Source organism: Gallus gallus, chromosome 1 (genome assembly GCF_016699485.2).
Source record: "Gallus gallus isolate bGalGal1 chromosome 1, bGalGal1.mat.broiler.GRCg7b, whole genome shotgun sequence".
NCBI classification, from domain to species: domain Eukaryota; kingdom Metazoa; phylum Chordata; class Aves; order Galliformes; family Phasianidae; genus Gallus; species Gallus gallus.
In genome coordinates this window covers 70,867,473-70,895,190 of record NC_052532.1, presented here as the reverse complement: position 1 = coordinate 70,895,190, position 27,718 = coordinate 70,867,473, and the positions used below count along the sequence as shown (strand labels likewise).

Below are 27,718 nucleotides of genomic sequence, written 5' to 3'. Positions count from 1 at the left end.
GAAGAAGCGGCTCAGGGGAGACCTTATTGCTCTCTATAACTTCCTGAAGAGAGGTTGTGACAAAGTGGGAATTAGCCTCTTCTGCCTCACAAGTAGTGATAGGACTAGAGGGAATGGCCTCAAGCTGCACCAGGGGAGATTCAAGTTGGATGTTAGGAAAAATTTCTCTGAAAGAGTGGTCAGGCACTGGAATGGGCTGCCCAGGGATGTGGAGGAGTTTCTATCCTTGAAAGTGTTCAAGCAATGTTTAGACGTTGTACAAAGGGACATGGTTTTAGTGGGGAAGTATTGGTGTTGAGTGGATGGTTGGACTAGAAGACCTTGGAGGTGTTTTCCAACCTTGGTGATTCTATGGTTCTGTGATTCCTTGACTTCAGCAGGAGATAATCAGTACATGGGATAATAGTTCTATTAATGTTAATGTTAGTCTGTTTAACATAGCTGAACTTAAATATGGTCCTTAAGATGGTTTTGCTGAGCACCTGAAGGAGACATTTAAGATTTGCTATACCTATATGAAGGTATATTTGTATACCTTTTCTGTAGCTGGAAAGTACTGACATATCTCTGAGCAATGTGAAGAGGATGGCTTGTTTTAGAACTACCTTGGCAATAACATCAACTTATCTGGGAAAAAAAAATTATGGACAACTAGGAAAACAAAACTATCCCATCTTTCTCCTGAACAAATGAATAACAGCAACAACAGCAAAAAAATATCAGAGTAATTAAAGAGAGAAAAGGATAGTTTGGAGGCCAGAGAAAAGCACTAAACATGTTGGTACTCTAATTTTTAATGTCTCTCTTCCTTGCTGTCAGCTTGTTACTGGTAGTAAGCATGTGGGAGTCAGTCAGTATGTGTCTTCTAATTATTTTTTTAACCAGATGAGTACCTAGTACTGAGTCCTTACTGTGATGAGGATTACAAGAATGGGCAAGTTACTGTCCTGGCTCACATAACGTCTAGGAAGGTAACATGAAGGTAACGAAGCATGAACAAAGCACAAGGCAATGAAGTGGCTTGTCCAAAGATACGTGAGTCAGAGCCAAGAGTAGGAGAAGATTGGTATTTTGATCCAGTGTCCCAGCCACTGGAGAAGTTATTTTCTACCTCTCATCAATGGACTTTCTAAGTCAGCAGGTCAGCAAGGAGAAAAAAACCCAAGCTCTCAATATCCTGCACCTATCTGATGTCTACCTCCTCCAACTCAGCTCAGAGCTCAGGCTGCTCTGTTCATATCTAGCTATCAGCTCACTACCCATGTTAGCTTGTTTTAAGGTCTCGTGATATTATTTACCGTGTTCCATGTGCATTTCATTGTAGAACAGATTATTAGGTACTTTATGAGTCTATGACTCCAGAGGAGAATCTCCTAGGTTTCCATTTCAAACTCTAAACATATTCAAATTCTAAACTTAATGAAATGTCTAACAGCTGCTTATTTTTGGGCATGTTCTCTATAGGAGTACATCTATTGAAAACTTAAACTAAAGATTTTCCACAAAGTCTTGTGTGGGGTTTTGATTCTTTTTTTCACATTGTACTGTAACAACTGGACTCTTCTATTCCAAGAAAAGAGAGGGTAATTCCATAATTGGCAAAGATACTGCATGAGAAAAATTTCACTCCATTAAGGTGGTAGGGAGATGTGTGAGACATTCTTCAGTGACAGCAAAAAGCTCTTTCATTAAGATTCATTAAAAGTTTCATGAAGTAAGAGATTAATTGCCACACTCAAATTCAAATAAGTTTTTTGCATATTTCTGTGTCTGAGTATTCACATTTCTGATAGCACTAATTCTCATCTGTTGCTAATAATTTTTGATCCCCTATTTTTAACACCCTAGACTTCTTTACTTCACATAGGAGAGGTTCAGAGACAATATAGTCTGCTTGTAGAGTGTCTCACTGCTAGAGGAAGTCTCAGAACATGCTAGATCCTACCAACAGCCCATACTGATTCTGAAAAAAGTCATGGAAAATAACTGTAGCAAGGATAGGCGTAGACTTGCTGCAGAAACACTGAAGTCCTTAAAAAAATTGCTGTACAGAAGTTGCAAGTTAGGTTTCTGGCTACAGGAGCTTCAAGATCTTCAGAGGGGCTTTTTTTTTTTTTTTTTTTTTTTTTTTTTTTTTTTTTTTAAGTAATCTCTGCAAGTGTCATGTTGCAATTTGGCTGATTTTACATAACTTTACTTATAACTTAACACAGTTAGCTGTAATTTTGCAAGTTGACAATTAACAACCAACCCCAAAGATCTCAGACACTGGAAGGTAGACGGTAGATAGAAGAGAAACAAAAGCCACACAAAAATGTACTGAGCTTCTGAGTATGTAATATTTAAATCTACCTCCTCAAACATGTGGTAACAACAGTTTGAAAATACTAGGTTAATTCTGTGTGAGTTCACAGAACTAAATGAAATGCAGATAGTATTAGTGGCACCTCTAGTATGCAGGTTGTTTCAAAAGTAATGTGTCCTATTCATTACCATGGAAACTACAATGGATACAAAGAGCACAATAAGGCTGTTTGGTAGAGCAAAGTCTCAGCTACAAAGCACTATTTTTCAACATAGTCACTGCTGTTAGCTATGCATTTTGGCAAGTGATGAGAAAGAGCCTGCATGCCACACTCGTAAAAATCTGCACCAATGGAAGTGATCCACTGTTTCGCAGCTGCTATGATGGTGTTGTTGCATGTCCATGCAGTCCATCTTTCATCGTCCTGAAAAGATGAAAGTCAGAAAGTGCCAAATCCAGACTATGTGATGGATGTGGAAGGACAGTTCAGCCAAGACTGGCAATGTGCTCTGAGGTCTTCAAACTGGTATGGGGCCTGGCATTACGGTGTTGGAAGAGTAAGACTGTCTTCTTCTCTGTCCTGACTCTGCAAATTTGAGCCTTCAGCTTAGTCAGCATCACAGTGTGGCAGTCAGAGTAAATGGTTTGTCTTTATTTCAGGAAATCCATAGAGATCACCTTTTTCCTATCCCTAAAGGCAGTGCACATCTCTTTACCTGCTGAGGGCAAGGCTGCCTCTTGAACTTTTTCTTTGTTGTGGAATTCACATTTTGTGGCTCCATGGATTTGAGTCTGACTCTTAGTGGTGCCACCACATCTTGTCACTAGCAACGATATGATACAGGAAACTGTAACATTGAGCCTCATATTAGTTCAATAGGTCCTGACAAATTTACATATGGTGCTCTTTCTGTTTCAGCGAGCATTTGTAGGACCACCTTGCACAAACTGTTTTTCAGTATTGCCACCATCATTTCTAATGCACTGAAGCCAATATTCAGGTTCATACACAGTTCCCTGGTTGTAATCCAACAATTCATGTGGATGAGCTGATGAGATGCTTTTCATTTTGTGATGTGACTGCTGTGAATGGCCATCCAGAATGTGGCTTGTCTTTCACATCTCTGTTGCCACTGCTGAAATGCACCACCCACCACCTTACTGTGCTCACATCCACTGCTTGATTTCCATAAGCATTCAGCTAGCTTCAATGAATAGCAGGGGTTGCCATTATTTCTGTGTAGAGGAATTCAGTGACACACCTTTGCTTCATATGCACTTCCATGTCACATGGCACTTTGTCAGTCTGCCCCTCTGCTGCTGTACGTTGCATGGTAACAAAACAGAATATTGGTGGGAGACTTCATCCTCTGCTGCCATATATCCAACACCCACACCTGGTGTTGTGGACCAACATAAAAAAATAGTAGGCATTACTTTTGGAGCAGGTCTTGTGTTTGGTGCAGAGTTTTAAACCCATGACGACATAAGAATATTGCAGAGGAGCAGTGTCCAGGAAGACAAGTTACTAGTGGCAACTATAATACAGTTACTTGTTTTCATACAATTTACTCAGATCTTGATAAAACAAGAAGTTTTGAATGATATGAGTTTGACCAGCTTTGGAATTATTTCCAGCAGCCTAGGACATCACAACTGTCATTGTTTATTATTGCTAGTTGACTGTTCCTCTGTAGAATTCAAGTACAGAATGATTATAGGATGTGAAGTATCTTTCACTTGAAGAAATCTATCTGAGGTACTGAATACTGTAGTCACTGGGGAGTGAAATAAAGGAGGGAGTTTCTCAGTTTGAGAAACTCAACAAAAGAAAAGTGCCGATTTTTTTTTTCCTTTCACTCTTATCCAAAAAAAGAAAAGAAAGGAAAAGAAAAGAAAAGAGAAGAGAAGAAAAGAAAAGAAAAGAAAAGAAAAGAAAAGAAAAGAAAAGAAAAGAAAAGAAAAGAAAAGAAAAGAAAAGAAAAGAAAAGAAAAGAAAAGAAAAGAAAAGAAAAGAAGAGAAAAAAGTTATGCAAATGATACCTTGGAAGAGCTGAATTCTCTTCCTCTTCCTCTATAACTGGAAAAAAGCCATCAGGCAAACATCCATTATTGAATTATCACTGATGTTTTTAATCTTAGTTTGTAGAGTTTTATTTTTCTTCGCAATCTCTTATTTGTCATGCTGTGTCACATAAGGTCAACTCACTCAACCATCTCTGCCTTAATGCACATTCTTTTGCTGTGTTCATGTATTCTAGCTGTTGCTATAAGCAGGCCCTGCTTAGCTTGGGTCCACTAGCAGATGAGCAGTCCCACCACATGTAGCTTCTTTAGATCAGACTGTGGCCCCTTCTGCTATCATTACAGCGCTCAGTCTCTTGGGTAGATCTCCCCATGCTGCTGTTACAGCTGTGACTACTTTATGCACATAGGTGACAACCTATAGGCTAGTGGATTTGGTCTAGGAAAACTCTTTCCCCCAAGACTTCCTTTTTTTGGTCTTTCCTGTCTCAATCCTGGATGATACTTGTATTTCAGTCAGGGCTTACTGTTGGCTTCATTCAGTAAAAGTAACCATAGTGGACTGCAGTATCTTAAGATCTTACATCACAGACTATCTTATTCCTCTTCTGGTTTAGGAATGACTTGTTTTCTGTGTCATGGGAAACATTTCACATTCTTGGTGAACTTTTCTCTGTATTAGTTTTATGCAGTGATACTGTAGATGGAGTCCAATGCAGGGCAGAATTCCCTTTACCAGAAAATTCACTGTCAGTGCTTTTGTCTTTCATTGAAGTAGCACAAACCTGGTTTTGCACTAAATAACCAAACTATTAGAGAAATAATTGTGATATTAACGATACGGAAAAGTTCTGTGGTGTAAAAAGAAATATAATGCCAATCTTCCCTCTTGAATTCTCCAGCGCAAATATTCTTTTTTTTTTCTGTTAGCATTACAGGAAGAGTCATAATCTGCTTCCGGCAGCATGGATTTATTCATTGCCATTTCTAGAAAGCTCTGAGATCCTCAAAGTACTCAACTTACATGCAAAAGCAATAAGCGTATTTCACAAGTATGACCATGCTGTAACTCAGCTGTTTTGTCACCTGTGGTGAGAGGTTATGGACAAAATCCATCCTGGCATCACTTTACTTCACCAGTTAGAGGCCATCCTAAGAAGTATACAAAATCATATGCCTTTTCTCTCTGAGTTACAAGTCTATCCATCTACACAGTGTATATGTTGTATATAAGGAAGTCATGAACATACATTTCTGCCCATCTTGAAAGAATCCCCGAACATCTGCAGGCCTTTGACATGTACTCAATGCCACATTCACGGGCCTGTCCTGGAGTTAAATACCAAATGATGTCTAAAATCCTAAGTAGAATTATTCAATTCTTAAGTAGAAAATATAATCCATTTAGCAGTAAGCTGTATTCCATTTACTCAAGTACTCAGCAGGTTTCTTGCATTGAGTTTTGCTGAAATAAAAATCTACATTGGTCCTTGTGCAAACCAAAAACTGAAAAGCCGTTCTGGTAGAAAAAGTTTGCAATATGTAGCTAATACTTGCAGGAATTTTATGCAGACAAATATAATTATCTGATTTTTCGTCAGCTGTCTGATTCCAAAAAACACCAGAGAGTTTTTAACACCACAAGAGATCAAGCCCTCTGTTTCATCTCCAGGAGGAAACATCAAAATGTAGTACATGCGTCATCGTCTATCACCATCTATTTCCACTGTGAATGAGACATTTGGTATCTCCAGAGAAACTGGATTTTGGGTTTGCATGAGATTGCATTGTTTTGTTCTACAACAAAGACGTTGATTTTTGTTAGCTTTTGGGAGTTGGTTTGTGATGTTTGGATTGTATTATCAGATAATTCACCATATGGGTTTGTTATCAAATCCTTCATGAAGCTATAGTTTTCCCAACACTAAACAAAACATAAAAAAAAAAAAAAAGAAAAAAGGGGATGATTTTCTTACTCTTGTGGTTATGTAAGGCAGAAAGAATGCTGTGAATTTTTCTTTTTTCTTCTTGGTTGACAGGAAGTTTTGAAGCATAACAAGCTAGGGAGGTCTGAAGTATGCTTTAAGACATGGCATTAAGGTATTATTTTATAATACCTTTTTTGTGAAAGCATTCACAACCTTCTCTTTTGTTTGTTAAAGTAACTTACTGAACAAATATGAATGACATTCACACACTGCAACTAGTTTTTCTTTTAAAATGAAAATTAATACAACATTCTGTATTTTTTAGAACACACCAGAGGCCATAACAAAAGCAAGGAACCTAGAAAACACTAACCACCCTCAGGAAGAGCCTTGGGAGGATGAACTTTATGGCTTTTGAATAGCAAGAGCTTTTCTGGGTGTCTGTGGGGTGGGCTTCCCCACACAGAAGGGCAGTTTGTGTCTCATGGTCAAATTTTCAAAATAAGTGAGATTTCTGTTGACCCTCCAAATGGGTGGCCAACTCATCAGAAAGAATTGTCTGTCAACTGAGTAGATTTGTGACAGGGGTGAGTGGTCCTACTTACGGACTGAACCCATGACCTCCTAATCCGATCTTATATGTAGTGCCTGCTAGACTGTTCAATGGTCATTAGACCTGGGTGAACAATTTGGACAAAAAAAACCCCGAGCCATTCTGGGAATTAAAAATTCAAAGAAACCAAAACCCAGCTCTCAAAATTTTGGCTATCATCTTCCATGTAATTCTGTATTTCACTGATATATTGCCTGTATTACATGTTTGTTTTGCCATGACAGTAAATTTTCATCCTGGATCCAAGAGGCTAATCTTGGAAATTTTGAGCATATGGTACAACTCTTTTGTGTGTGAGCCAGATAAACTGGTGTTTAAGGATTCACTTTGATGGAATAACGTAACAGTAATCCAATAAAATCAGGCAGTTTGAAATTTACTAGGAATGAAATGCCCAGAAGATGAATTTAAAAATGTAAACACCAGTTTAAACCTAGAGCTGTATATTTAATGTGGTATTGGATAGCAAGTTTTATCCCATATCATATAGAATTCCATAAATTATAGCAAATTCAGAAGCATCTAATTATTTGGACTCTTAACTGGTAGGGCCCCTTGAGCAGACAGCCTGGCCTAAAAACAGAGACTACTTTTCAACCTGAAATTGAAAGACATTTTTTCCCCAATGCATGTCCTTCCTTACAAAAACAACAACAAACAACAAACAAACAAACAAGCAAACAAAAAAGATAAAGAACTATGCAAGATGCATTTCTGGAGTGTAAAAAACTCTGTCTCAGGAAAGGTGGATGGACTGCTGTTTCCTTAAGGTCAGTTTCTGTCCTGTTTACTTGTTTCTGTTCATAGTACTGTGCAGTCCCATCACCATTCAGATAGAAGTAATTACTACATGGCTTTCATACAAAACTCTCTTTGGGGTATGCAAATCACTCTATCTCCAGCATTTGGGATCTTGGAACCTCACGGGAACCTTTCGATGTACATTTATAGTGGGCAGCTTTGCATACTACTGTGCAAAAGCATCCCAGTACAGTGGAGTGTTCTGGCATGTGTATTTAGAGATCTTTTGATGCATTCAAAGGCAAGTATATGCTTCTTTGGCAAGAATTGGCCTAATGCCTTAGGCAAAGGCAGGTCACATAATCTGAATGCCCGCTGAGAGAAACTATGCATGCAGGTTGCAGATTTCAAATCTTAGAGCATGCTTTCCTTGGCTATAATCATAACCCTTTTTAACTAACCTTCCTCTTTGTATAATGGTTAAATCCATAGGTCTTAATGATATTTAACTTGTGTGACTTTAGGAAAACGTAATAATTTCATGGAGTTTAATATATTGTATGGTGTTATTACCAGTTGAAAATTTTCTGCTCTAGAATGGTTAAATGTAATATAGACAGAAAAGTTAGATTTCTCCATCAATTTCTATTACAATTCAAGGTGAAAAGTGTTAAAAAAAAAAAAGAAAGAAAAAGAAAGAAAACAGTGGCAAAAGAATGGCAACATTGGGGAAAAAAACAACGGAGTAAATATTTGTTAGCAGGGAAGGCTTTTCCAGGAGTGCAAGGCTGGCAGAAGTTGAAGACCAGGGTGCAATGCAGAGGTAGCTCTTACACCATGCTGGGGCCTTGCTGGGAGTTTCTGGCATTGCTCACCCTGCCCTGGGTGCTGACTGACCGACTGCATGTGCTAAGCTGTCTGCCTAAATGTCCTGCAGATTGCACATGCCGTATTTTTGTGTAGCTCTCATAGTACAGCCTCTGCTGGCTTAGCTGTGAATCCCCCCCAAAAATTATTTTCATTTCTCTGCTTAAATAGGTTCACTGAGTAATTCATGGTCGTAAAAGAACTGTTTCAAATCACTAGATTTAGAAGAGAGCTGGAGGAAAAAAGCATGCAAAATATAGTAGACAGAGGCAGATTCAAAGATCATCTTCAGTTTGAAGTCATGAAGATGCTGAACCAGAGTTAGTACATGCAGCAACAAACATTCAGGCGTGAATGCTGGCATATGCATGATCTTTTGAGAGAAGGTCTTAGAAGTATTCTATCTACTTTCACAAGCTTATCATTTGTAAGAGCTTGGTCCCCAGGGACACAATGACCATAAGCCCCTAGGATGATAACACAAATGCTCAATTTTTACAGCTGCCTATAAAAATCAGAAACTCCTCCTGGAAAAAGAACTCAGAATGGCTTTTGCTAATCCTACTGAACACCTGGAATAAGTGCAACAACTTGGAGAACTAGAAAAGATACTGTGTGGTTTCCCATGGCTCCTACATCAGTTAAAAGGAAAGTTCTGATGTAAGCAGCTGAAAGGAACCTTGGCAACCCATGGGCAGCCAGTTGGGTGTTGTATTGCTTTGTGCCAGACTTGACAGTTCAGATTTTAAAGCACAGCATGTCTGGTCACAGAAAGCCCACATGCTGAATACAATAACATTTTGAGCATTAAGAAATGTGCATAGGATTTCTCTCTAAATTCCATATCCTACAGTTTCTGAGGGGGTTGCCTCAGACTTTTACCATCACTTTCTCAGTTTGTGGCCATTTCATAGTGGTGGGCAACTTCTGGGAACAGATCTGATAGTCTGATGAGCCTCACAGTTTGCTGGCACCTCAGCCCTGCTTCCTTCTCTAACAGGTCTGAGCAAACTCATGTCCACAAACTCCCTCACCACTTCATGCCAGGACATGAAGCATAAGTTATCTATCTGATGGATCAGAATTTCTCTTTGCACCATCATCAATGGGCGCGAGATGCAGAGAATGCAGACCTGCTTCTCAAAATTGCTTTTGCTTACAATTGTGATGGTGAAGAAGGCTGCAATTAACTGTCACTGGGAAATAAAGGCCAACAAGCAGACTTGGAAGAGAAAAAGCAGGATTAATGTACTAATGGGCTATTAATTTTTTTTTTTACAGGAGCAATTCTGTTTGATATTTGCTTGAAAATATGTTGTAATCCTTCTCTCTCTCTCTTTTTAAAGAAAAATATTTATTAAAAGTATACAAAACCTACCTAATGCAGTGTTTCTGCACCCTGCATTTCTTAATACAAATCTGCTGCTGCTTAGATTAATTTTGGAAAATTTGGTGTTTACTTAGGTGTTTATTCACGGACATTTACTGATGTATTTACTTCATCTGACTTGCAGTTTAATAGAAAATTTCCAATTATGGGATGAAATGACAAGGAAAGCATTGTGACGAATAGACTGTTCCTAGCAGATCCTCCTTCCTTAAGTCAAAGCTCTTCAACATCTTGTCTGAGCTGTGCAGGCTGAAAGGGACTTCCATAACACCTCTGTCTCAAGAGTGTGCTTATGTTGCAGGCAGTCTAGCAAGGTGATTTAAAGCCACTTGTATGGCTACAGCAAAACCTGTTGGTTGCCAAACCTGTTCAGGGAGAAGTACAAGCACCTGGGCAATCATCTCATGCCTATCTCTGCAGAACTGTGGCTATGTTGCAACTTTTGTCGGGTCATCTAATGCTGACTGAATATGTCTGCATGTGCCTAGTGATGGTGCAGGTGTAGCCTGGTCTGAGAGTAGGGTTGACTGTGTAACCCTGCATCCCTATAACAAATTTCATCCATAACTGAGCAGATGCCACTCTACTGTTTTCACTAGTTTGTGCCTACGTAATATTTTGTGGGCTCTCTTTTCAGGTTGTGTCAACCTGCCACTGACTAACATGATATGTGATTTTGATTGCTGGTAGCGCCATGACAGTATGAACCAGAATGTGCATGGGGGTCTCTAAACCAATAGAAAAATACCAGAAGGTAACAAAATATCTTGATTCCAAAAGTGGAGTGCTGGGGATGAACTGATGTAGTTTGTTGCTCTGAAAAAGGCAAACCATATCTGCCTTCATGCCAGACTTGGTGAGAAGATGATTTCTGTTTCTGGGATGTCATACTTCTTTCCCAGTTTTTTCTGCATCCTGGAAACTACACAAGTGTGTTTATTGTAAGTGAGCTTACACCAATTATTATCTCAAATTATAATTTGAGAGAAGTGATGAAAGTGGACCAATGATGAAGAAAATGTCTAGGGACAAACACTTTGCGACCAGATTGGGAATGTGTCAAGAGGCCAGTGATCTTCCTGGTACATCTGGGCTCATGTCAAAGGGCCCAGTCCTCTCACTTGCTTCCTCCGTCCTGCACACCTACACAGGAGAGGCTGCTTTTTCCTGACCATGATGTCATTTCAAAGATTAATTGATCTAACAGAAACACTGAAAAAAGACCTCACGCTCTTCATCTCTGTATGAGTAGACTTTGCTTTAAGTAGTAGTTGTCTTAATTTAAGTAACATAAAGACAGCAGAAGCTGCCATTGTTGTGAGCAATGCACCCACTGCAGTCATAGAAACGTGCCAGTAGGTAAACCAAACAGCACCAAGCATTTGAGGTTTTGGATTTAATTTTGTCTGCAGATGCCACTCAATTTGATATTCCACTATCTCGTGGCTCTAGCAAATAGTCACCACCATGAAAATGATGCTGAGGAAAGGAAAAGAACAGATGAATAATGACTTAAATTATTTGGTGTATTCATGTACCAAATGTAATGTCATTGACAAAGTGAAGGTAATGTTTTTCTCTTCTTCTGCTAATTCAAGACCAAACAGACTGCTTGATTTGTCAGTGCAGAAATAGCAACCTCCAGTGGTCACTTAGTCCAAATTACACATTGTGCATGGGGTCAATATGACTTCTTCACTTTCCTCACTTGAAAATACCTTTGACCTTTTGGCTGGAGTTTAAAGCCACATGCATGCTTTCATTTTTATGTTTAATAGACACTGTCTTAAAATTAACATAGAAGACTTAATTTTCTGATATACTTATTAGTAGATCTTCAGAATTCATTCTCCTTGACTGGTTGTATCTTGGCTGGCAGAAATGAATTCCCACTTGCACTGTCAGAACAGTAAAGCCAGATTATATCCATCAGGAAAGCAGATATCTTCCTTTCCTGTTGATCCACTATTACGTGCTTTCCTCTTTCAATTAGTCTGTCATGTCCATGTGTCCATGGAAGCCCTGTGCATATGAAGACAAAAAATAAAATAAATAAAAAATCATATCATATACTTAAATTTTAAAAGGCAAATATAACAAAACTCTGGAAAACCCTAAAACAAATCTTTTAAAAGATTCCACTGACACTCCATCTTTGATATTTAAAACCACATATGCTTATCTGCTATTAAATAAATGGCAATTTAGAGTGAAATAGACAGGTGGAATATATGTTTCTGTTCACTGGAAATATTCTACAAGGGTTTCAGAGCCATACCATATCTGACATACATCCACCAGATCTTACATATTAAGTAGGGTACCATCTTTCCAAGTCTTGGACTTTGCCTGGACGACTTCATTTTTCTCTCCCCTTTCTCCTCCCTGTTTCATAGGGAAGAGCAGTCTTCTGAGCTTTGGACAAAGCCAAAATACACACTCAGTTGGACTTAATTTAGGCTTGGAGTTGACAAACTTTGGCAAATGTCCATATCTATGTGTATGTCATATGCAATGTAGACAGTTTATTTGTTCTTATTTGCTATACAAAGAATACAACAAAAGCGTGGAATTTTTCATCTTGAAATGTGAATTTTTTATTTCTCTGTAACATGGAATCATTTTTGTGTAGACACATGAGATGTGTGGCTTATCTCTTCCAGCCGTTTTGGTATTTCAAAGTTGTATTCCCCCACAGTGGAACTGCAATATCCCACCACAGTTATGCTGCAAGGTAATTTTTTTCCTCTGTGGTGAATCACTATTCAGCAAACAACTCTGTAACTTTGTTAGATATCAGCACGCTTCCTTCTAGTTCTAAAGGAAAACAGAAATGGGGTGGAAGGCAAATAATAGCACTTGACATCCATACCAATGGCAAATGCTCAGCAGGCAGCCTGACATTCAGGAATGGACATTTTTGTTATTGATGGGAGAAGTTGCTTGGTACTTTGCTGGGCATAATTTATGTGTGGATGCTGATAATGAAAGATTAAGACCTGTTAACTGTGTACTTATACAGCCAAAAGATGAAACCAGAAGTGTTTCAGTGTGCTTTTTACATCTGACAAGGTTCTGGATTTTCAAAAGAAGTCAAATCACTTTATATCAACACCATTTTTTCATTAAACATACTCAGATAAGTTCAGTTACACCACATGCGTCACCACCTTCACCACTGGGAAGACCAAAGAAAGGATATCCCATATCTCTCGAATGGATCCACATGTGCCAGGAGAGCTGCTGCCTTCCTGCATCTTGCTCAGGCCTATCAGCTTACTCTGGCTTAGCAAATCAAATGCATTTCCAAACCCAAATTGCTTTGGAATCAATGTTTCCTGTCCTTCAGATACTTTCACATTCTATTTTAATATTGATTTTTATACATGCAAGATGTGAACGTTTTCCTCCATCTAATGAGATGCCCCTAGAATAAAGAAAATGTAGAACAAAAAAAAAGAACGTCTGTATACTGTAAGAATGTGGAAATGTCCCGTTTGTCAGTGTGATTTATCTGCTAGGTGATTTACCTTGTTGTAAACATTATCTCACAGAGATCCATATGGAGAAATAGCTCCTAGATTAGTACATGGCAACCGAAGAGTATCACATCCTAGAGATCTCCAGGACCTCCTTTCAGAAAGCCCTGCTTTGGATCAAATATTCATGTTGCTCTTTTTTAAACATAACTGAAAAAAAATGAGAAATAAACTCATAACTTTTTATTTTTAAGAATTTTAAGTTCTTTTGGAGAAGATATTTGCGCTTACAAATAAGACCTGCTTGCTCTTCAAAATGAAATCTGTGGCTAATGCACCCTGAAAATGTTGGCCTCATATACAATGGAATAATGGTCTTAAAGAAATCAAATGTAAACAAACTAGAAGTGTAACAGATCTTTAATATATTCTATTATATATCAAGAGTTGCCTCATTGACTGCTGAGTAAAAGATTATTACAGTGAACAATCCACGTGCCAAATAAACTATCAGATCAGGATGTTATCACAGATGCAATTATCAGGAGATAACATTCCTGATATACTTGTCAGTTATCGATGCTCGTGCTCTCTCTTGCTCTGGTTTGACCAGAAATGATTAACCAAAATCTGGTATTGAGTGATGATGATGTCTCTAGACACTCCCAGCCCTCCCATCCTGGTATAGTACTATTTAGATGAGAAGTAGATCCTGAGCCTTCAGTTTGAGCTTCAGCTATTTTGCTGTCATGTATGAGGATATAACATGGATCCTTGTTCCCATTGCGCACTAAAGCAAGCGTTCATCCGGAGGTATCCTGACATCCTGCCTTTGTGCTAGCTGTTCCTCAGGCTTGCCTATCCTATCACTTTTATACTGGAGCATGTCAGCAACCACACTAAGTGATCTGGAAGTCTATTTTTTGGATGACCTCCTCAGAGAAATCACCGCTTTTCATTTAATTTGAATGATCTTGTTGCTGTCAGCGTCCCACATGTCTAAAGGCTTGGAGCTCCAGTGGGAATGGGCGCACCGTAGGACAGTACCAAGTAGGCCTGTTTGATTTCCATTTCAATAACACAGCACTGAACAATGATTTCCTAAGGCCTGCTGTGGAAAACAAAATTGAAAGCATAAACATATGCAGATGGAATTCAGAGCCCAGAACGCTTCTGCCAATTCTTACAACTTATGCATGCTCAAAATATTTACTTAGGAATTCTTAATTAAGTAAACCATTCAGTAGTGGTGTACTGTTTCAGATATGTCAGAGTGTCACCGCCAAATATGCCAGTGGTTCCTCCTCTAACAAAGATCCCATTATAGAACTTGTTATCAGGCTCGGTGGGGTAAGTTTTCAGTACAGTGCACCTAGATCTAAGCTGTGCAGCTCCTCTTCTGTTAATGGGATTTGTGTGGATAAATCCTTGCATTCCTCACTGAAAAAGAGCTCCTGCGTGCCTGCAAGCTAAGGTGAATATCAGGTAGCGTGGCCAGAGCTGACATCAGGGTAACCCTACACATGCAGCGGGGCTGTCATGGGGCTCGTGAGGAAGTGTGCACTGCTCTGCTGTGCGGCCAGAAATACGAGCGAGTAGGAATGTCAGAGGGGAAGGTATGGCTCTTGAAATCAGCCAGGGCCTAAAAAAAGGTTAAAATCAACTTGGTTAAGTGTTTTGTCTTTATGAGACATGTTGGTAGTTCAATATTTCTTTCCTATGTTGCCTTTTATTATGTATTTGTTGGAACCAAACTCTAAGCTCTTTGGAGAAATCTTGGTGCACATTTTTGAGTGTACTGGACCTTGGTGATGACTCTGATTAGCTATCTATGAGCAGCTAGCTCTTCTTCATCCCTTTGTAAAACTTCGTAAAATTCTTCTAACAGCAGTAAAAATTAAGATTTTCCTCATATAGATGTACAAATGCCCATTATCAGTATTTATTTATTTCATATTTATATATTTTCCACTTGTGCAAAGAATCTAAGCCTGTCTATAAAATATAGGTCAGGTGATGACCTTTCTATACAGGACTTCTGTCTGAAGTTGTAAGAATATAGTACTATTTTAAATTAATGACAAGAAAAATATGCCTGCATTTCTAAATATAAAATAGAAACTAAAGAAGAATATAAATGAGAAGTACATTTCTATTCTGACAAGCAAGATTACAATAACTTATTTGTTTTTATTATTCATGTGATTTTAGGCCTTAATGCTGAATTTCCAAAGTACTTTCAAAGATCCTTATGGAGTTACTTGGAATGCATAATAGAATCATATCATAGAATCATAGAATGGCCTGGGTTGAAAAGGACCACAATGATCACCTAGTTTCAACCCCTCTGCTATGTGCAGAGTTGCCAACCACCAGACCAGGCTGCCCAGAGCCACATCCAACCTGGTCTTGAATGCATCCAGGGATGGGGCATCCACAACATCTTCCAGTCCATTACCACCCTCGGAGTGAAAAACTTTCTCCTAATATCTACCTAAACCTCCCCTGTCTCAGTTTAAAATCATACCCCCTTGTCTTTTCACTATCCATACTCATAAACAACCATTCCCCCTCCTGTTTATATGCTCCCTTCAAATATTGGAAGGCCACAATGAGGTCTCCCTGGCACCTTCTCTTCTCCAAGCTAAACAAGCTTGGAGAAGAAAAATAAAGGTTCCCTCAACCTTTCTTCATAGGAGAGGTACTCCAGCCCTCTGATCATCTTTGTGGCTCTCCTCTGGACCCGTTCCAAGAGTTCCACATCTTTCTTGTGCTGGGGGCCCTAGGCCTGGACACAGTACTCCAGATGGGGCCTCACAAGAGCCGAGTAGAGATGGACAAGCACCTCCCTCTCCCTGATAGCCATAATAATTTGTATGGTTCTGATCTTTACTTTTTCCCTTCTAATGTGAAAATGAAGGCTGTAGTTGTATAGGTCCCTGAGAGAAAACACAATCATAACAAGGAACCGATATTGATGGACAATATTCATTGTCATCTATCATTTTACAATTTAAGAAGTATTACTGAAGCAAAGGCATTGAAATTTTCCTCCCACTGTCATGAATTTTTGCTTCTATCCAGATTATAAGAGCTGCTGTGGACTTCTTTCCAAGAATTTGGTGGCCCTGCCTGTGACAGGGGGGTTTGAGCTTGATGATCCTTGAGGTCCCTTCCAACCCAGGCCATTCCATGATTCCATGATTCTATGATCTGTTATTTCAAGACTGTTATGCAAAAAGCAAACCTTTCAAGACCCCACTCCTCAGGTTTAGTTTGTTGCTAACTTTGAACTGCAGTGTCCTATCCAAGCCCAGATTAAGAACAGGGATTTTTAATTTGAATATGACTCTGTTTACACTTCTATTTCTGTGCTGATGTTTCCCTCACACTCATGACTAATGATGAAGAACAGTGAAGGCTCTTCATATGCTGGCCACTACCATTAACTGCTCAGATGTGCAACATTATTCTGCTAGCATTGTTCAACTGGATAACCCGTGTGGATGGCACTACATCAAACTCTAAAGCATGCATGGGCTATCTCAGTGTGGTATGGTTACAATTGCACCAGAAATCTTCACAAAACACTGCATTCAGGATTTCCTTGTGATAAGAATCAAGGGAGTTTGCACTACAGAGAAAGATTAGATGAGAAAAGATGCCAAAATGTGGTGTGTGGATCTGTCTTTTGACAGTTATAAAGCAAAACATTCTCCATCGAGCAAAACAAATGCAGTCTTCAACCTGCCAAGGGGCAGAAACATGGCACAATTCTCCCAAATGTGTGACAGATGCACAAACTGAGGGATGCCACAAGAAATAGCAAAGAGGAAGCTTGAAATGCTGCTGGGTGCATTTCTTTAATATAAATAAAGTTTTCCAAAACCTCAGATTCATGATTCAGCATTTCTTTTGGCACTGAAATTATAGTAGCAATTCAAAACTAGGCTAAAGAAGTTTGAGGGAATGTGCTGGCAAGTTCAGGCCCAAAAGAAGGAAGTCCCTGGAAGTAATAAAAAACGAGGGCCTTCTTGCCCTCCACCTCCCCTCCCCCACCACTCTCTGCTCCCCAGTAATTGCAGTTTGATCCTTTTAATCAGGATTGTCTTAAAGCTTTCTACAAGCATGCACTAATTATTGATATCCTCACAATACCTTCTGAGACAAGATATAATCATGCTTATTTTATGGATGAATAAGATGTCCCTCTTTGATCAAAGCCTGCACCAAAACCATTGAGAGACCAAAGAATACACTAAAGAATAAACCTAATTATGATACAGTAGCAGGGTGAATGGAGGAAGAAAATAAAATGTAAATTATACATGGGGTAGGTAGTGTAGACAAACCTTTTTTGCTTTCTTTTGTTTTGAAGTAATAAATTATTGCTGCTCAACCTGAGATAGTTGTTGGTGGAAGCTGTTGGGGCTCAGCACTTTTCAAAAACACTATCTGATATCATAGCACAGGGATGAATTTGCAGCGCAGGTAGAAAAAAAAAAACATTCCTTTTCATGGCTGCATCTTGACTACTGTGTTCAGTTTTGGGCCTCTCTCTACAAGAAAGACATCAAAACTCTGGAGTATGTCCACAGGAGAACAATGAAGCTGGTGAGGGATCTGGAGCACAAGTCTTATGAGGAGAGGCTGATGAAACTGGGATAGTTTGTTGGAGAAGAAGTAGCTCAGGGGAGACCTTATTGCTCTCTATAACTTCCTGAGGGGAGGTTGTGACAAGGTGGGAATTAGCCTCTTCTGCCTCATAAGTAGTGATAGGACTAGAGGGAATGGCTTCAAGTTGCACCAGGGGAGACTCAAGTTGGATGTTAGGAAAAATTTCTCTGAAAGAGTGGTCAGGCACTGGAATGGGCTGCCCAGGGATGTGGAGGAGTTTCTATCCTTGCAAGTGTTCAAGCAATGTTTAGATGTTGTACTAAGGGACATGGTTTTAGTGGGGAAGTATTGGTGTTGAGTGGATGGTTGGACTAGAAGACCTTGGAGGTGTTTTCCAACCTTGGTGATTCTATGATTCTATTGTAAGTGATCAGAATGATACTTACCCTTGTGGTTTTCAGTATCTCCTTATATCACTATCTAAAGTGTCATTGCAGAGGTCAGAAAACGTTACTACATGAAGTTCATAATGCTTTTTGTACATTATTATTTCTCTTGGATAGTCTTGATTTAGAGGCATCATCATTTTATTTTATTCACTTGTTCAGTGGAGGTGGATGAGAAACAAAATCACAACTCAATCTGCATGAATCCTTGGGAGTCGCTGATTCTGGCTGATGCTTTCTTGCTTAGTACTCAGAGGACCATGAATGAAAGCTACAGGTCTGAGAGTTCATGTCCCAGACACTGTGAGTTGTCAGATCTGCAACTACCTTTTGTTCTTATTTTTGTTTAATAGATAGTACCACATGGCATGCATGCTCTATGTTAGCAGTACATTGTCTCCATATCTGTAAAGCCCCAAGCCATAAATAAAAATATACAACTGGCAGGCTTCTTAGAGATTTTTAACTTCAGAAAAGATGCATCAATACCTATTAAAGGCAGAAGGAATCATCATGGAATTTCCATCTCACAGTAAAATTGGTATTTCATTTTGACTAGGGAAGAATTCTCCTTTTAATCCTTTTTACTCTGGCTTTATGTAGTTTATTGAAATAGCAAAATGAAACACTCTGATTTTGTTTAAATGCAACATTTATGTAATTTTTCAGTTACCTTTGAGATGAAGTGTATAAATTCCTACAAAATGCTTTACTTTTGATTAGTCAGCATTTTCCAAAAAGAGCATATCCAGTGGGAAATTTTTAACACAGAGAACAGAGGCATAAGTGAGTGTTCAAGATGGAGAGGAAAGGAATGGGGAAATTACTCTGTATCCTATTACTAACAGGATGGGAAAATGAAACTATCTCTATGGTCCAGGTCTAAGCTGGGACAACCTAAAGAGAGGAGAGGGTTCGTTGGGCTACTTCTCTGCAGTTATCAAGAAGCAGGATGCTCTCTGTGATGCAGAACAGCTGGTTTATGCAGCAGAGGCTGTTTTAGGCTCTGTGAGGTCTATATAACTAATTGAGGATGTGGATCAGAGATAATGCCCACAGACATCATTTCTGGGGCAGGATGCCTCCAGGTCTTCCCTTTTGGTGGTGTGCATCTTTTAGAAGGCATTTTTAAAAGTGCTTCATTGCCTTGGATGTTGAAGAGCATTTTCTGAAAATGGACTGAAGCCTTTTAAACTGTGTAGCTGTCACATGGTCCAGTACAATGTGTTGAAAAAGGACTCTTTTGCTAACAGAACTATTCTGCTCTCTTTGCTCCCACTGGCTTGTCCAGTGCCACTTGAGCATAACCAGTACTCAGAATAGATGTGTCCTGAGGCATCCTTGAATATGTACTCATGTTGTCTCATTTTTCCAAAATATTACTGCTTAAAATGAAGCCTGTAAAGATGTTGAGAAACGAGCCTGCAAAGATGCTAAAAAATAAGCTGAAAAATGAAAAAATATATGTACCAAAGTGAAAACATATGGTAGGTGCAAGTTATATGCACACTTTATAACAAATTCTGAAAATATACTTGAAGAATCAAAACTGCAAATGTTTCTGGTCTGGATGGCACATACTAAGGATCACTTGTATGCGCTCCACGATATTTGCCAGGTCTAAACTAAGGCTGGTGAACTTTCATTAATCAATCAGGAACTTGAGTGTAATAATGAGCAGGAGGGTTGGCTGTGTCAATTCATCCTTTTAATTGTGTTCAACAGTTTCACATGAGGAATGGTTGAACTGGCTGCAGCAATTAAAGTGCTGAGACTGAATCAGTGTAGGCCATTCAAAGCAGACAGGAGCTTCAAAGTTTCACAATCAATTAGCACTATTTTCTGCTTTTCAGTATGACTTAGTTTCCACTTAGCAGCAGCTGGTGGCACTGCACAGGACTGAGAGTAAAAGTGCCAAAATTCCACTTGTGTGGTGCTTCTGGCACAAATCAGATTAGGAATTACTGCAATATTTCCAAATCCATATGCCAGACCAGAGAGGTTGGGATAAGTCTGTGTAATTATAGAAACCCAACCTCCAACTTCTCATTTACTTAGCGCCTTGCCTGCCACATTGCAACATTCAGCAAAAGTAATTAATGGCCTCTATCTGATTCTAATGTGTCTTTCTGCTTTTCTTCAGAGCTTTGTCATCTGTGGTGGCTTTAGGAGCTAATATCATCTGCAACAAAATCCCAGGCTTGGCCCCTCGGCAGCGAGCAATCTGCCAGAGCCGCCCTGATGCCATCATTGTGATTGGAGAAGGGGCACAAATGGGAATCAATGAGTGCCAGTACCAGTTTCGGTATGGGAGGTGGAACTGCTCTGCGCTGGGAGAGAAAACAGTTTTTGGACAAGAGCTTCGAGTAGGTAAGGGAGTCTCTAATACAGTGCTAAAGTGGTGTACTGGGACTATCTTTTATCTTTCTCACTGTGGTCTTGCAAAGGCTTATCTCCCTCGTGTATTTGCCTGCTGGAGTTCAGCAGTGAAGGTCCCAGAACAACAGTTGTCTGTATTTTTTTCACTGATTGAACAATAATTGGCAAGAGGCAAAAACATCTATAATGGACTCTAGATGAAGTCATTCACAGCTGTGCAACTTCATACCCAGCAACGACCCAGATCCCTGCTCAGACATCCAAGGACATAGTCATCACACCCTATGAAAAAATTATTTCCAATTTTTGTCCCATTAGAGGTTGCCATGATAACTGCTGTGTGTGATATAGCCAATCAAAAGGGAACTAAAATGAGTTGCATATAACACCTCCTCAGATTAAGTAGAAGGAAAGTCCCAATTAATTCATGGAAGTGTAGTGCATATGACACAGGCCTTCCAATGTAAAGCAATGATACATATTCATTTTAATGTTGCTATCATATTTTAAAGAAAATACTGCAAATGATTTGAGGCAGGAAACCTATTCAAAGAAAATAATATAGGATCTTGGCCTGACAAACCACTATCTGGCAGAAGCTAAATGATCACTTTCCATTTACCCTATGTCTGATATTATTTCATAGGGAGGAATATGCATATATTTTTTTTCCCTCTGCTGAGATCATTGTTTTCCTCATCATCCAGCTCATTAAATTAACCCTCTTCCTGTCCTTACCTCCTTCCCCGAAGGGCTGCCCTCTTACCATGCTGATGGTGCTCAGTGTTGGGATAACATTTTCTGGGGCACGTGGCTTTCATGAGAGTGCTCAGAGTGAAAGCATCCAGCTTCTCTGCTGTATCACATTCTTGTTGCCTCACATTCTCCTCTGGGTGACACTTTTTACTTAAATTCAATAGTTCAGGTGAATCTGTAACATGAATGTGATTAGACACAAGATCTCTTTAAAACTGCCTGAAAAAATGGCATAACATTTCATCCCATCTGTGTAAGGAGGAAAGAACTCACATGGTCCTTTGGTTGTTAGCATAGATCACGACTGTTTTTTCTTAGCATGCCTATGAAATGAATGCCAAAAGCTGAGATAGACTTAAGTCAACAATAAAACTGAATATTTTTTTCAAAGAGAATGCAAGTCTGGGAAACTGACTGAGGTATGGGTTTTCAAGGGTGCAGTGGCAGGGTTACACAGATTTGAAATTAAGTAAATGCATTGACATAATGGAAACTGGCTTACATCAGCAGAGAATTCATCATATCCTATGATCTTTACTCCGCACCGAATCACAGAAGTGGAAGAGGGCTAAAATTAATGATGAAAAACCATGAAAACAGTAAGCCAAATGAATGGCAAAAGAAAAGTCCAAATTTTTTGTACTTCAAAAAAACATTTAGTCCAGTTTGGTGAGAAATTTGCTTTTCAGTGACTCTTCCCAGATTTGTCCTAAAAGATTTCTAATTCCATGTAGAAAATACACCTTGATTAAATTTTGTTTCTTAAGGAGACTGTAAGTGGAAGACATTAAACATCCTCAAGGTACAGTGTAAAAGAAACAACTTCATATTTGACATTCGCCTTCAACTTTAAATATATCAGAACGGCATCTAGTCACTTGTATTGACTATCAGAAACGTAGGTCTGGTCTTCCTTAGATGGTCTCAAGCTTATTTGTCGTAAGTTGATGTCCAAAATGATGTTGTTGCCAGAAATATATAGATGCCATGCATACTACTGTTCTTTGTTTTCATTTGTCCTGATCTGCAGAATTCTGCTGGAAGAAAAGTCCTCTTAATGTCTGTAAGGTCATTTATGTTTTTGGAAAGAGTCACACTGGAGTGTTGTACCGGAGTCTGTGTCATTGTTAACTTTTCAGTTAAAAAGGTTCTCACAACTTCTGTTCTCCTCTTCAAACTGACTATTTCATGACATCTCACCAGCTCCCTCCTTGTATTCATAACTAATAGTTTTCACTACTGAGAAAAACTGTGCAAGTGAACACAGTAAAAATACTAAAGAGGACAACTAATTGTGCTTGTGCTTTCTTTCTGAAATAAGAGCTATAGCAAATAGAAACTGTTTGGCATCAAGATGGACTAGCTATCAGGGTGTTCAATTACATGAAGTTTGAAAAAACAGGGTTTTCTTGAGCCTTGTTCAGGTCATTTTGCCAAAATGTTCACCAGATTCTTGACCTCTTCACCAAACTTGGGTGGTTTCTTGCAGCTCTGAAATGACTGATGTGAAATTTGGTGGATTCTTTTATGGCTTAACCCAAACACAGACAAAACTTGGCAGTTGCAGCTGAGTTCTGATTTGACATTTGTTGAGTGTGAAACCACACAGACTGTAATGGATGGAGAAGGTTTACATGACCCCTGCCACCTGAGCCAGATGAGTTCCATACAGGTCTTATAAAGAATCCCATAATCCACGTGTCTTTATTTGTTTTATTAGTGGAGTAGCATCCAGAGACAATGTGGTCAGTATCTAGGGAAAGGATAGGATTTAGGAGGTGGTGTTATTACACTAGCTGGGGTAAAAAGAAAAATAATTAAAAAAAATACTTGAAAGGAACAAAAGGCTTGTAAGCATAAATATTTGCATGTGTAATAAAACACATCTGTATCTGACGCATATGCAAACACAAAACCAGAGATTTGGTTCTGGCTTAGACAAACTGAAGTGAGGATTAGGACTAAAAAGCATAGGCATATTATCTGCCTCACTCCAAAGGAAAGCTCATCTAACTCCATCGCAAAACCACTTAAGGATAAGAAAAATAAAGGCAAATTATTCAGGTCATAGGGAAGAGGGGGAAAGTAAGCTACGACAGCAGAATCTGAATTGCTTAAGGCATCTTTAGCCTGCAATCCATGGCACTCATGTAGCCTGGCCCAGACCATCCTGTGGCCATTCCCTGCCCTGTGCCATCATGGTGAATGGCTGTTGAACAGCCTGGCCTGGCCCTGGGCACACACCCATCACTCAGCAACAGCTGAATATCGGTGTGTGACTGGCACTATCTGGGCTGAAACTAGGGCATGGGGAGGGCGCAATGCAGTGCTAACTTAAGTTATGGCAAATAATTTTGTACGTTTTTATACATCGGATAAACACAGTCCTGTGAACAATGAAAACTACATAGCCTTGCTTTCTGTTTTGATAAAGGAATTTGAGAAACAGTTTTAAGTTTGTTGAAAAAAATCATCATTTTTTTTTGGTATATTAGCAATTCTACTTTCAGTTGACATAAATAAATAAATTACCTGCAAATTTTCAAATGGAATGTACACACTGGCAATCAGATAAGAAGAATAATTTGAACATGTCTCTTTACCAGACTTTTATAAGTCTCTTTTTGGCAGTATGTACATTTGTGAACAACTGTTTTCAAGGTTGGAACAGAGGAATAGCGAAATTTTATCAAAAATCTCCGACAAACACTTTGAGAACTCACTAAGAATTGCAGCTATTTCCATTGAAACAGCGTGATGCATTGGTTTCACAAAAACAATGTCAAATGCCCCACTAGTTTTATGTTTTTGTTTCTCCCCTTTCTAATGTTTTAATAAAAGATACTAAAGATTAAAATAAGTTTTGTTACTTATATGTATATAATATTATATAGTTTATGAGAACTGCTCCAAAAGTAATGCCTGATATTTTATTATGTTGGGCCACAATATCAGAGGCATATGGTGGTGGAATGTCAGTAGGGGCTGAACCCTCCCACCAGTATTCCATTACATTTTGTTGCCATGTGACAGATGGCAGCAGAGAAGTCTGACAAAATGGTGTCTGACATGGAAGTGTGGATGAAGCAAAGGTGTGTCACTGAAATCCTCCATGAATTAAAAATGGCACCCATTGACATTCACTGATGCTTGCTGAATGGAGACTGAATAGTGATGTGAGCACAGTGAGGTGATAGGGGGTGCATTTCAGCAGTGGTGGTGATAACAGTGGGTCACTTCTGCTTCTGCAGATCATGAGGAGTTCGGCATGCAGACTGTTGTTCATTGCTGGTGAAAATATATAACTAATGGTGGAGACTATGATGAAAATAGTATTTTTTAGCTGAGAATGTGCTCTATTAAATAGTGTTATTGTACTCATTATAAGAGTTGTAGTTTCCATGGCAATAAATATCAGGCATTACTTTCAGGGTGACCTACATATATATGGCCCAAGACAATTTGTCTTCACTCAGTGCTGCCAGGCAACCCAAAAGGTTGGATACCCATGACCTCTGTAATACATTGGTGTCTATGTTAAAAACAATGTAAATATTTTGCTCAGAGGACAGAATAACAACTGTAGCAACTAAGTTATGCATGGGGCATTTGTATTTATGTGAAAGGTTTATAGTAGGCAGACATAAAAAGTGACAGGGGTATCCAAATCAGTAGCATGAACAAAAGATGTGGCATGGGGTTAATAAGTGAAGCATTGTGTATAGAATTTTTTTTCTTTTTTCTTTTTTTCTGCTTTCTTTTCTTTTTTTTTTCTTTCTTTCTTTTTTTTTTTTTGGTTTATTTATAGCTGGGAACTTTTCTAGGCATGCTACTCCCACAGAAAAGTGTCACTACTATACTCAGTTTTACTCATCAAGTCCCTGTACCTACTTGTAGCTGTCACCTTCCTGCAGTCAACCTTAGTTTTCATGCCTGCTCCTCACATTAACTCATCTTTTTCACACTCCACTCTTTTTTTTTTTTTTTTTTTGTTATAAGCCTTGAGATTATCTCTTTAACAAATAGATTGACAAACTAATTGGTTAACAATATATAAATTAGTATTATAAATTTGATAATCATTGTTGAAAGATAATTGTTCTAACTTGTTGTAGATAAGGAAGGTTTGGAAGCATTTAGTCTCTGGTCTTAAGACCATGGAATGGTCTTAATTGCCCTAAACGATGTCTGAAGCTATCTATCATGTAGGTATCTCTAAAAGTTACAGATCATTAAAAACAGTTGGAAGCAAATAACTCCGAGGAAATAAGTGTCCAGTACAGTCTCTGAAGTAGTGGATGAGAATATCAGAAGTGAAACTCACTTCCCTTTGAAATGGTATTGTTCCAGCTAATTATTTCTATATTGATCATTTCCACTGGAATTTTCCAAACTGAAGTGCTCATAAAAAAAACCTGTTCTTATCAGTGTTTAATCCAGGGCAAAAATGAGCACAGAAGATACAAGTGTGTGTAGCTGTCAAGATGGCAAAAGTAATTTACAGAAGCCTCCCCTGTCAAACTCATGACATAGAAAAGGATTACGATGTATAGTATTCATCTGGCTGTCTCCCACACACCGCAGAGTGTCTCAGAAATAACTTTAGAGATATGATATAAAGAAAAAAATTAATACATAAGTATCTGAAAGTAATGTCTTCCATTTATTTCAGTGGAAACTACAAGAGATACAAGGAGCACAATAACATTGTTTGACAGAGTGTATCCCCAGCTACAAAACACTATTTTCCAACATACTCATCACCATTAGCTGTGCTTTTTCTCCAGTGATGAACAAGAGCTCTTCATTTCACACTCTGACAGCTGTGCACAGCCTTCCAGAATGTGGCTTGTCTTTCACTTTGCTGTCACTGCTGAAACACACCACCCACTGCCTCACTGTGCACATATCCACTTTTCGGTCTCCATAAACATTCAGAAAGCATTGATGAATGTCAGTGGGTGCCATTTTTTTTTCTGCATGGAGGAATTCAGTGACACACCTTTGCTTCATCCACACTTTCATGTCAGACACCATTTTGTCAGACTTCTCTGCTGCCGTCTGTCACAAGGTAACAACATGTAATGGAATATTGGTGTGAAAGTTCAGCCTCTGCTGCCTTTCCACCACCATCTGCCTCTGTTATTGTGGCCCAACATAATAAAATAGCAGGCATTACTTTCAGAGCAGACCTCGTGATTGAACTGCATATCTCACAGAAAAGAATCAACACACTTACTTATTTAAATATCTGATCTTTTATTTGGAACAACAGATTACTGATATATGGAAAGGATGCTTCTAAAGTGAGATTAAGCTGCTTTCTGTGAGAGATTTAAGAGAAGAACACATTTACAGAAACTTCCATTCACTGTGTGCTTGCTTAAGTTTTGCTTCACACTCTAGGCATAAAGGGGGCAGGATGGAAGTGAAAATGACCTTTTTAAAGACTGCTAAAATATGTGCATGGATTTTATTAACTCACAGGTGAAGAGTACCGTTCAAGTTCTTTTGAGAAATAATGACAGAAAATAAAGTCAGTTGTTAATATTGTATACAAACATTCACTCGTACACAAGCATACACAAGCACATGTTAAATGCTAGGAAGACAGCATCCTTTCAAAGAGAAGACGAATAAAGAGAAAAGAACATCTTCTGAAAGAGAGATACTCATTAAAAAAAAAAGATATTCTTCAGTACATATGCACTAAAACAGGTAATAAATTGAATCCCAGAATTTCAGCTGTAGACCTAAAAGAACATGGGAATTGAGCATGTAAGATATGTAAGTGATGGCATAATGGATAATATCAGTAAATTATTCTTGGTTCAGGCCATATATAGGCTTTATTTAATTTGGATTCACATATGAATTCAGTCATTTTTTATTCTGGGCTACAATGGTGGTTTAACTGAGGTGCCAAATGTTCATAAAACTTCCTAGTAAAATGGGAGGAGTAGAAAGGCTTATTATTCTCCAAAAATGGAAATTTGCCCCCAGGCTGATACATTAATCTGGTACAGTAGTGTCTAGTATGAGTTGGCCAACTTGCAAAACTTTGCTTGCAGTATGAGCAGAAAACTTCCAGTACATGAGGACAGGCGGCATTCTTAGGATTGCTTTACGACCATACACGTTTTAATGCTATCAGCAAATCAGTAAAGGGAAC

At 38.8% G+C, this 27,718-nt stretch overlaps 1 protein-coding gene across 4 annotated transcripts in view; it reads left to right on the top strand.

Moving 5' to 3' along the window:
- WNT7B (Wnt family member 7B) overlaps positions 1 to 27,718 on the top strand; it is a 94,878-nt gene that overhangs the window by 31,272 nt on the left and 35,888 nt on the right. For all 4 annotated transcript variants that reach the window (NM_001171593.2, XM_046942937.1, XM_046942933.1 and 1 more), the window contains exon 2: positions 20,555 to 20,781. In NM_001171593.2, the coding sequence (NP_001165064.1) occupies positions 20,555 to 20,781 (227 nt within the window). The remainder of the gene's footprint in view (positions 1 to 20,554; positions 20,782 to 27,718) is intronic.